Below are 12,429 nucleotides of genomic sequence, written 5' to 3' on the forward strand. Positions count from 1 at the left end.
TTTAAGAAAACCGGCCTGTCTTCAACATTATGATACTGTACTCGAGCTGTTCAACCGGTTTTCAGCTATTAAAAACAATTATCGTAGGAGGAGATAGGAAAGTGCGAAGCATCCTCGTATTATTGTGTGCAGGTACTGTATACTATGGTCGGAAAACACCCCTATTTGGGGCGAATCGTTCAACCTAAATTCGTTTTAATTGTCAATAACTAATTATCTAACTCAATTTAATTAGTAAACAGGGTTACATCTGGTGGTTTAAATCAGTACCGAGATTCTAACCAACTTTATATACCATCGAGTAAACATTCTAGAAATAACGCGTGATTTACCGAATTTGGCCCTTACGTAAATTTATATAGAAAACAAAATTTAATAGAGCCCCCTCTATAACGAACAACATTTTAACTTATCTTACGCATGCGCTAATCGTTGGGTGCAGCAGTTCTCCAGCAGTGCAGCATCAGCTCGCTCTCTCTCTCTCTCTTCGTTTTGTTTACAAATGTTATAAAAACAATCTAATTTTGTATTTCGTTTCTTTCAACAATAAAGTTATAATGGATCAATCGTGGCAGCATCGTCCACTTCCTCCCAATTGGGAAGCAAAATATGATCCAGGTCTTGGTCGTTAGTAAGTAAGGCCTACTATAGATAGGCCTAGCTAGTAGCTAATTATAGCCTTAGGCTTAGGCCTAGAGGCCTGGCCTACATTCTATCTAGGCCCTACTAGTACTAGGCATAGGCCTAGTAGGCCTAATAACTAGGCCTAGTACTAGTCTAGCCTAGTAGTAGGCCTAGGCTACCTTATAGCCTATTACTAGTAGTTAGGCCCTATCCTGTCTACCTACTCTAGGCCTAGGCTTGTTAGGCCTACTAAGCCTAGCCTAGGCATTTATTTCGTCTCAAAATTTGTTAAGTAACTTTAGCTAGAAAGTGCTAGCTAGGCCTAGCCTAGTAAGCCTCTAGGCTAGGCATATAAAGTAAATATAAGGACTCAACTCAGGAGGAGCCTACTACCTGTGTAATGCTGTGTCACACACCCAGCAGATTCGGTGCTAAAAATGCACTCTCAAGCTTACCCAATTTAAAAACATTCACCCGCTGCGCGGCGGTGATGGTACATAACCATGAAGTCTTATGCCCAGTTTTAGTTTTAGGCTAGTTTTAGTTTTAGAGTCGGCACTACTGCTGTTTCGCACTAACCCGAATTAAACTTCGTTCTCCAACTCAAAACATATATAACCATTTATTTTTTAACCATTAATTTAACAATCATCAATGATTGAAGCAACCATACTAGCAAATCTTCCTAAAAAAAATTCCTATGATTTTATAATTACTACAGTACACCTACCCAGCCATCTAAATGCACAGACGGTACAGTAGTGGAAAATATTATATTATTTGTTTAAATTGTCAATTTTCACAGCTTCTATGTAAACCATGCCACCCGTTCTACACAATGGAATGATCCACGACCCGATTATTATGCCAATCAAGTGAGTTGTTCATTTTTTTATATTTAATCAATCTAGATAAATATATCAAATAATACATATTTTTGTCTTAGTGTGTGTGTTTAAAGACCTCTTCCCTACAATTGGGTTAGTTGCTGCATTAATTGTCTTTCTATTTTTGCCAGACTTTGTTAATACAAATTGGGGAAAACCCGGTATTTTCCCTGAAAAGTTAGGAGTCTTCCATTTGTTTTGGCCTTACGATCGATCGAAAAGTGAGTGAATTACAGAAGAAAAACAAAAATATCAATCCACGCGCAATGCATTTTGGGATTTATAGCAGGCCGCTAAAATTACTAGAATCAACTTATTTCTCACATTTTAACCGTATAAAGAAAAAAAAGTTATCTTAATAGGATTATTTTTACATTCAATGTAGTTTGTGACCTTAAATTAGATCTAAAAAACGTAGGGAATGGGACTTTAAACAGGTTTTTTGTTTGCATGTTGTTATGTTTTATTTAATTACTTATATACAGTATATATAAATCCAAAGGCAAATTAATGAAAATATGACAATGCTGTGGGTATCAGTGGCTGGATCTCAATGGAGATGCAAAATAAAAGCGAAAAGCTAAATCGAAACGAGAAGTAAAACAGCCAGAAAAGTTAGCAGAGCTTTTGGGCAAAACTAGCCCTTCATCAGTGCAAGTGAAGGAATTTGGATCGTCATAGTATAAAGCTGGCAAGTGCTGCCTGGGTGGACAGGAATAAAAGAAATATAAGAAAGAGAGCCAGGGTGGAGTCTCAGTATATAAATATTTTTTAACAATATTTTTTAACATTGAAATATTGAATAAATCATAGGTGGCCTCATTTTTTGCCTTATTGTTACCCAATTTTTATTAAATTGTTATTGTAATTGGTTTTCTCGTTACAGCAAAGGATGGCTCAAAGCATTCCTATGACCGTAATGGTTAAACCCAAGTGCGCAACATGTCGTACCGTTGAAGTAAGACTTTTAATTTGTGTACATTACAATGCTAACTGTTCTAAATACAGTTTGCCCGTGTCTGCCACATTAAGGCCCATTTACACTAGGACGATAAATAGATAAACACACATTTTTCTTACATAAAATAAAAGAAACAAGAAAAGTTTTCGTTCTAGGATAACCATCTACCGTAAAACCTCGAAAAGATAGTATGGGCTCTTTTCGAGATAAACTACTATACTGTATTAAGAATGTAGGTTTATTAACTGAACGTCAAAGGAACAGAAATAAACAATACAGTACAAACACGTGATTAAGAGTTACTGTAGTAGGATAATTTAATGCCAGATACTTGTGATGCAGACTGATGATAATAATTAATATGTATGATCGTGTTTATCATACATTAATATTTTACAGTTTATTGTCGTCCAAATGGTGCTCTGATCGCATCTTGTACCTTTTTCATGTCTGCTTCGTTGGCAAATATGTAAAATTGGCAGGGAATTTCCACAAATGATTGTATTTGACGGTGAATCATAGGACTGTTTTTTTTTTCTTTTTATATTGTTTTTTGATTTGTCCAGGATATTAAACATAATTTCATGATTGAAAAAATGTCTCAAAAGTCATAATATTGTAGTAGAAATTCACAAAATTTACAGCATTCATTTAAAAAAGAAGCCCCCCTCTACAGTTTGCAAAACTACTCTCTAAAAGAATCTCTCCCTTCTCGAAAAGAAGCCCATCTCGAAAAGAAGCCCATGGGCTTCTTTTCGAGGTTTTATGGTATGCTTCCTTTGTCATTTGATGAAAATAATATTTTCACACGCCCACATTAAAATGATGTCATGATTAGTAAAAGCAATAATATCGTTATGATTTTATTGTTTTTATTGATCATGACGTCATTTGTTTGGGTTTTTAAAAATATAATTTTTATCAAAGACAGCAATGATCATCATCATTCTAGAACGAATACATATCTTGTTTCTTTTGTTTTATGTAAGAAAATTGTGTGTTTATCTATTTATCGGTATGGTCCTAGTGTATATGGGCTTTTACACTGTGCCTATCACACAAATAAAATAGCATCTTCATATTCAGCATGATATTCTATTCTTTTTGTGTAAAGTATTCTTCTATCCATGGTACCAAGGACACAACCTTGAGAGTAAAGCTCTGTCTACACTATCAAACTAGTCACATTTTTTTGTCACATAAAGTTTGATAGTGTAGACAGAGCTACAATTAGGTCGAAAAAATCATGCCTTAACCACACAAGACTAATTACTTAAGGCTCTTTTTGAAGGTTGCTAAAGCTGGTGATACCTGTACATCTTGTACAAATGAAAAGAAGGAACGAGAAGCAGCAGCTAGGCTTGCCAGAGAAAGGCAAGAGGCAGAGAAAAAGAGACGTGAAGAAGCAGCCAAAAAGAGACGAGAAGAAGCGGCGAGAATAAAAGCGGAGGAGAATCGTCGCAAGGCCGAAGCCGCTGTAAGTTTGTTTCTGTAAATAAAGTTGACACTGTTTATGAGGCAGTCACTGCAATAAACAATATGTATTCAAAAACTCTTGCTAAACAAAATGTAGTTGCAGTGCTGCAGTAACTGCAGTAGAATACTGTAGTTTTGATGTTCCTTAACAAACATATTATCTATGGAATTTGACCTTTTTTATCTATTTTGTCATCAACTGAACAGTAGTTTGTTTCACAACAAACTAGTAGTTGTCTTGTGATCTTGTGGATAGTACATGCATGCATTGATCTTGCAAGTGTATGCTTTTTCTTTTCTATTTGAAACCTTTATCCTAAAGCTCTGTCTACAGTGTCAAAGTGTATGTGACAAAAAAATGTGATGTGCCCATATATGGACATGATGATGTCATGTCACTACCAAATTTGGGCACACCACATTTTTTTGTCAAGCTAGTTGGATAGTGTAGACAGAGCTTTATAGATTTAATCTCAATATAGTAGGAGTTTCCTTTATTTTGAATGGGCTACAATCTCTTTGCCTCAACCGTTGAAATTATAAGTTGACATTAACGGATTAAACTACTTTTTCTCAGAAAGTTCCAGCGAAACCAACAGAAGCAATGAAAAGAGATGGTGAGTATTGCGCTTTTTAACCTCTCGCAAAAACTAAATTAAATGTATTACTGTACTATCAATTGTCTGTTTAACTGGAAATTGATGGATTTTGAAATAGGGGCCAGCACTTTTACCGCAGCGATGTGTCTACTTTTCATTCATAATGATATATTTATTAAAATTATCTTTAAAGATGTAATTGTTCCCTAAAACATGAAAAATGAAGATTATTATCAGACTTTAAATAGGCCATTTTGCAGTTTTAATAAAGTTATTCACTTCTGTAAAAAAAACAACAAATATCATTATTTCACTTTAATATAAAAACCATTGTCTGACAGAAAATTTATTTTTTTGCTCTAACTTACATTTTTTTCAGGTAAATAATTTTTTTTTCGATCCAGTTTGGTCAAAGTGAATAACTATTACCTGGCATTAAAATGGCATATTCAACAAACAATTTGAAAAAAAAAATTAAATTTTTAGGGGGCAATATATCTTTAAATAATACTGAATTGCGATGATTTAAAAGATAATTTACAACAATAATCAACGACAATCATTTACGCTTATTAATTTTAGTGAAGAGGAAGTTAACACAACTATATCCTAAAGTATCCAGTTTGTTGATTGATATGGCCATTGAAACTACAAACTGCGACTTCACAAAAGCTTCTAACGTCCTCAAGATGATGGCAGAAGACGATGAACGACCGCGGCCTAAAAAGGAAACTGCAAAAGCAAAAAGTTCACCAAAGAAAGAAACGACCCTTTCTGCTGGTTCATCAGGTGTGTATTTGAATATTATGATGCCGCAGCTCCCCGCAGGGATCTGGTTTTTAAAACCATTCAAGATTTTCTTTGGTTTAATAGTAAGCCTTTTTTCCAAAGAGCAAATTTATTCGTGGCGAATCAAAAGCGTTGACTTACTCACATGCATACCGTATATTTCGGTGTATAAGTCGCACTTTTGACACGCAAATTTGACCTCTAAATTAAGGGTGCGTCTTATACACCGAACATAAATGCCTCACCACACAGATTGATAGGCCTAGGCTAGGCTATCGTCACCTCGTTTGCTAGGCCTGAGTAGGCTAGGCCTAGCTACAGTAACTAACTAACGTAACGGCAACCTGCTTCTGCCTAGTTTTCAAGGCATTTTAGCATAATGTTATACTAAATATGATGAAAAGATTTGTTCATTATGGCGTTAAAATTTCATTTGTAAAAACGTTTACGTACGATTGGAATAGTATTTATTTATACAGTAGTTATACGCACGATCGCCGTACCCCCAGCGCAAGCCCTCTTGGCGGCCACATGGTGTACGGTATTCGACTAGTATATTCTCCAGGTGATTATAGCATGGACCTAGCGTACACACTTCAATTCTCGGATACATACATATAGATACTAATCGAATACGATTGTCCGTGAAAACGTGCGCCCTCTCGAAATGATCGAGCGAGGCTATAGCCCACACGTACATGTTACACACACGGTCATGCACTCGATGTTGCGGCTGTTGAGGCTGGGCGCGGCCGAGCCTAGTTAAGAAAAAACCTAAATAAAGGACGCCGTTGCAGATATAACAAAATATATTATTACAATAATATTGATTAACAATTTAAAAAAACATGTTTTGATGAAATATAAGGTGCGTCTTATACACCGACGATATAAAAAATACCGATATTTTACTCTCAGTTAGGGGGTGCGTCTTATACACAGGTGCGACTTATACACCGAAATATACGGTATTCATATTTATTGTCGTCCGAATCCCTTTCTGCAATAAATTCTAGTAGTTCGAATGTATGGGAATGAGCTGATAGGATCTCATTGTTCTATTGCCTAAAGCTCTGTCTACACTATCAAACTAGTTTGATAAAAAAAAGTGTGATGTGCCCAAATATGGTAGTGATATGACATCATCATGCCCATATATGGGCACATCACTTCTTTTTTTTCACATAAAGTTTGATAATGTAGACAGAGCTTTAAGCATTTATGTGGTAGAGTGGCCATTTCTGTTCCATGTTCACTTACCAGCTTCACAACCCCCAGTCCACCTGATAGATATTAAGGCCTAAATAAAAATATTTTTATGTATGTACTATTATTATGTGTGTTAGAATAGTAACTATATTTTGTTATTTCTTTTTTTTTTTTTTCATTCTTGCTGTTGCTTGTTTCTGTAAACTCATCAGTAACTCGTGGACTTTCGCCCAGTGCAGTCAGCTTTGAAGTCTCACTCTCTAATGTTTCAGGTCCGTCTGTTTCCAGTACATCATCAACACCTCAACCAGCTAGGTAAATAAAAACACTTTATTTATAAATAAATTGGATATTTGGTACAATTATATAAATTATAGATAAAAAATGTAATTTCTTTTTATTTTTTTTCTCATTTTGCTTGTTTGTAATTTCAGCTTATTCTATTGTAAAAATGTTATGTTGTTTTGAGGTGAAGCTCTGTCTACACTATCAAACTATAGTTTGACAAAAAAGTGTGATGTGCCCAAATATGGTTATGATATGACATCATCATGTCCATATACAGTTTGGGCACATCACATTTTTTTGTCAGATAAAGTTTGATAGTGTAGAGAGAGCTTAAAGATGTATTGTCCCCCTGAAAAAATATTTTTTTTTTTTTCAATTTTTTTTTGTTGAATATGCCATTTTAATGTCACATAATAGTTATCAACTTTGAAAAAAAATTGAATAAAAAATCTGGGAAAAAAATGTAATTTAAAGCAAAAAAACAGTCAAATTTGGCTGCCAGCCAATGAGTTTTTGAATTTGACCATTTATTTTGTCATTTTATATGAGAAAACATTTTTGTTTTTTTTAAGAAAGGAATTAACTTTATAGTCAAATTTGGCTGCCAGCCAATGAGTTTTTGAATTTGACATATTTATTTGGTCATTTTATATGAGAAAACATTTTTGGTTTTTTTTAAGAAAGGCATTAACTTTATTAAAACTACAAAATAACATTCTGATTTAATTAATCTTTGTTTGTTTTTTTTGGGAAAAATACATCTTTAACATTCAATTATTTTTGTAGTAGTACCCGACCAAAGCAGGAACCGAAGAAAAGCAGTCCCAAGAAATCCAAACTGGCTGACAGTAGAGTGAAGTTTGCTCCAGTTGTAATTAAATCACAAACTAAAACGTTCAACTCTCACCTAGCGGTTGGACCGGATCCTAACCTTATTAAGGGTCACAACGTTGACTTGCTCATGTAAGTAAAACTATAGAGAAAATCTGTGAGAATGAGAAAAAGCCACCCCAACCGAGATTCAAACTTGGAACCCTTTGCTTGATATGCAGATGTCCTAACCATTAGACCACTGAGGCTTTCATGGTATTGTTCAAATTCAATTGGATTGCAACCCTCTGTGTGGTCCAACGAAACAGCACTTATAGTTCTCAATTGTGTGCGTGCACAACAGCTATCAAATTGATACGCGCGCCCTGTATTATATATCTATCCAAAGGCAAAATACTGAAAATAATGACAAAGCTGTGGGTATTAGTGGCTGGATCTCAAGGAGATACAAAAATAAATGGAGATACAAAATAAAATAAGCAAAAAGCTAATTCAAAACATATAAACAGAAACAGCCATAAAAATTAGCAGAGCTTTCGGGCAGCACTAGCCCTTCATCATGTTATATCATTTGTATGGGATGTTAATTTTTATTCATATGTTTCTTTTTAAACTTTTTCTAGTGATAAATATGTGTCAGAAACTGGGCAAGATCCAGCTTTGAGAAAAGGTCCCAATAAAGAGTATGTCACAGGTCAAGATAAACAACTCATCAACGGCAAAGAGAATCTAGCTGTAGGCCCTGACTCTGACAATCGAAGTGGGCCCCAATGGTTACTCTACCAAGGGCCTATGTCAGTGGGTACGGCATTGTGAAAAGAATGGTGTTTGATGCCTAAAAAAACCAGGGGTAAAGTAGTTGTTGCCGTATATACAAGTTGATATATTTAATACTTTTCAATTGTTTTAATGTAAGTGTATAACAGCCTGGAACTTGCAGGCTACTAGTATGGACAGTTTTTATCTCCCCTTCTGGTTTTACAGCTGCCACCAAATAATATTCATTTGTCGGCTTATAACAACAGAGGCTGTGCACACATATATTGTTACGAGTCCCTATGCTATTTATATGTTCATATCGACTGAACTGTATATTTTAATGGAAATTTCAGTATATAACAAGGTAAATCTCTTTAAAATGTTTGTACTGTATTGTGGATGGATATAGAAGTCATTTCTGTGTATAGTGGATCCATAGGCAAATGCAACATACTCTAATATATCTCAATGGGGTTTTTTTTCTGCAATATATAATAATAATATATCACTGTAAAACAATAGCTGTCAATGTAATGTTTGAATATTGAATGCATATAACAGTTTTAATTGGTAACAATTTTATAAAATGCGTTTTAAACTACTTTATGCAGTATAAACTAATTTGAAAATATATTTTGAGAGAGGCGTTTGTCTCGTCAGTGTGAAAGGGGGTTATCCTTCTACATACATTATATGGAAAGTTCCTTTCCTATCTATAGATGATTTTAGTCAACGAGAAAAATTAATAATAATATACATGTACAGGGTTGTTTTTATGATTCATTTCTTTATGAATTTTTATGTAATGTGAATTGTATAATATTTGTAAATAAATTGCATATTTTTTATTACATAATTCTTTGTTTTAAGTGAACTGAAATTATAATAGTAGTAGATATAGTATGTGTATTAAGAATGTGAATTTTTAGCATTTTTTTTTTAAATTAAATAGAGTATATTAAATAAATTTTATGTGACTGTAGAATCAAGTAATAATATTGTAATGGCATTTAATATACTTGTTTTTGTTGTATAATGTGTTGCACATAAGCTTAATTCTCGTACAAATTCTTTTGTTCTGAGCATGCTATGTTTTTTAGCATTCGAAGAATGACTTTTTGACTCAACAGGCACATAGTCTAGTGGCCATCGCGAAAATGCCAAACCATTGAGAGGGTTACAGTCACAGCAAATTTTCCTTTGACAAAGAAGTACTTTTTTGAATTGTCTATAGAAGAGTTTCATATCCCTGGTTTTCAGATGTTTTTGCCAAATGAAAAGCTTTCATCTGGTAGAGGAGTTGTTATTTATGTTCGAAATGGGATGTCTGCCACTCCGGTTTTGTTTAAAGATATTTTGTTTGAGGAATCCATGTTTGTTGAGATTGAAGTCAAGGATCGCACCTTTTTAATTGGATGTGTGTATAGAAGTGACGCCGGATCTAGTGTCAATAATTCTGCTTTGTGTTCTCTGTTTAGAAAAGTGGCATCCTTTTCTTGTTCTGATTTTATTATAGTTGGAGATTTCAATTATAGGAGTATTAATTGGGAGCTAGGATATGTGACTGGTGAAGATGGTAAAAATAGTCATAATTTTTTTGACACCATTAATGACTTATTTTTAGCTCAGCATGTACAAGACCCAACCCGTTACAGAATAGGAGAACAGGCCAATGTTCTGGACCTGGTACTTACATCTAATGAGGATTCTATTAGTGAGGTCCTTCAAGCTCCACCATTAGGTAAGAGTGATCATATGGTACTTCGATTTAAAATTCCAGTTAATTTAATCAAAGAAGAGGTAGTAGGGGTCAGAAATTATTTCCATGCTGATTATGATAAGTTTCGTGGTTTTCTTGATGGTGTCGATTGGGACACTGAGTTATTGGATAAGGACGGGTTACACTCGCACGGTTCTTTTGATGAGATCTTATCTAGAGGTATGGAACAGTTTGTTCCAAAGAGTAAGAAACACTTGTCTGGAAATGTTAAGAGACCTTTGTGGTATACTAAGGAGGTTGATAAGTCTATTAAACAGAAGAATAAATGCTGGAAACAGTATATCAAAGCAAAACGTAAAGGGCATGACTGTGCTAGTGTCAAATGGAACACGTTTATTAGAGTAAGGAATGATACTGTCAATTTGATTAAGAGTTCTAAAAGCATCTTCGAAAATAAGATTGCAAATGAGGTTAAAGTCAATGAAAAGTCTTTTTGGCGCTATGTAAATTCTCAGTTAAACACCAGATCTGGTATTCCTACTCTTAGAAATGTTGAAGGTAAACTTGTTGTAGATGACCAAGATAAAGCCGAGTCTTTTAATTCTTTTTTTAGCAGTGTCTTTTGTAAGGAGAACTTATCGAATGTTCCGAATCTTGATAAAAAGATTGAGGCTTCTTTGTCAGATATTCATAAGCTGTTGTCTAACTTAGTTATAGATAAGTCAGCTGGCCCTGATGGCTTTCACCCACGGGTTTTGATTGAATTAAAGGATCAAATTGCTTACCCTCTCAGTCTAATATTCACTAGATTATTCAATGATCAGAAGGTCCCTCTATCGTGGAAGGAGGCAATTGTAATACCTATATTTAAGAAAGGCAAAAAGGAGGACCCGGCTAACTACAGACCGGTTAGTTTAACGTCGGTCATAGGGAAAATGATGGAAAGGATTATTAGGGATAAACTTGTAATGTATCTTGAGAGTAATGGTCTTTTGTGCAATGAGCAATTTGGATTCAGACAAGGTAGATCATGTGCATTACAACTACTTGATGTCCTGGAGAGTTGGACTACTAACCTGGATAACCATGATAGCTTTGATTGTGTCTATTTAGACTATAAAAAGGCCTTTGATAGTGTGCCACACCAAAGGCTTCTAGTCAAATTGAAAGGTTTTGGTATACGGGAAATCTACTAGGATGGTTCTCTAATTATTTGTCAAATAGAACACAACGAGTTAGTGTCAATGGTCAATTGTCATCACAGGCTCCAGTATTAAGTGGAATTCCACAGGGTAGCGTTGTGGGCCCAATCTTATTTTCAATCTTCATTAACGATTTACCTGATGTTGTCGAATCTAGTATACGTTTATTTGCAGACGACACCAAGTTGTATAGAGTGGTCAATAACATTGATGATGCGGGTTTATTTCAAAGAGACATTGACAGTGCTTCCCATTGGTCTAATGTTTGGCAATTGCCTTTTAATGACACTAAGTGTAAGGTATTTCATTATGGTTGTGATAATCCCAATTTCTTGTATTCAATGGCTGGTAATTTACTACATGAGGTAAAGCAGGAGAAAGATCTAGGTGTTACCTTTGATCCTAGTTTAATCTTTAATTTGCATGTAGCGGATATTTGTAAAAGAGCTAATAAGAAACTAGGAATGATTTATAGATCTTTTAAATTCTTGAATAAAGATGGATTTTTGAAGCTGTATAAGTCTATTGTCAGGCCAACGCTTGAATATTGTAACACTGTTTATAATCCTATCAGAAAACAAGATCAGGATGAAATAGAGAAGGTCCAGCAAAGAGCAACAAGATTGATTCCTAGGTACCGTAATATTCCTTATGAACAACGTTTGAGAATTCTTGGTCTTCCTACCATGAGATATCGAAGGCAGAGAGCGGATATTATCCAAGTTTTTAGGATTGTTAAAGGTTTCGATCGTATTTCGATCAACACATTTTTTGAATTTGATCTAGAATCTCGGACCCGTGGACACCCATATAAACTCAAGTTTAAAAGCTCTCGTCTTAATATTAGGAGGGACACGTTCTCCAGGAGAGTTATTCTCTTATGGAATGCTCTGCCTACGGATGTAGTTTCATGTGCTACGGTGAACTTGTTCAAAGCAAAACTTAACGTCGCATGGTCTAACCACCCGCTGAAGTTTTCACCCTATATAGAATATGATTTTATTGCCAAGAGGGGCTTTTAAGCACTGAGTGCTTCGCCTCGATCCCGTAGACGAAAGTGTACGGGAAACAAGTAAACAAGTAA

At 34.8% G+C, this 12,429-nt stretch overlaps 1 protein-coding gene across 2 annotated transcripts; it reads left to right on the forward strand.

The window, feature by feature from the left end:
• Positions 1-448: 448 nt before the first annotated feature.
• On the forward strand, positions 449-9,450 carry LOC140054177 (uncharacterized). 2 transcript variants are annotated; one of them, XM_072099071.1, is made up of 9 exons: positions 449-631; positions 1,430-1,499; positions 2,398-2,469; positions 3,764-3,949; positions 4,526-4,565; positions 5,130-5,336; positions 6,758-6,860; positions 7,623-7,796; positions 8,288-9,450. In XM_072099071.1, exons 1-9 carry the CDS (start codon positions 558-560, stop codon positions 8,478-8,480), a joined length of 1,119 nt encoding a protein of 372 aa, XP_071955172.1. In that variant the 5' UTR covers positions 449-557; the 3' UTR covers positions 8,481-9,450. The 2 variants fall into 2 exon arrangements, with proteins under 2 accessions (XP_071955172.1, XP_071955170.1); XM_072099069.1 differs by having other exon boundaries at positions 7,620-7,796; positions 8,288-9,449.
• Positions 9,451-12,429: the final 2,979 nt, after the last annotated feature.

The sequence above is a fragment of the Antedon mediterranea genome, chromosome 7 (genome assembly GCF_964355755.1).
Source record: "Antedon mediterranea chromosome 7, ecAntMedi1.1, whole genome shotgun sequence".
NCBI lineage: Eukaryota > Metazoa > Echinodermata > Crinoidea > Comatulida > Antedonidae > Antedon > Antedon mediterranea.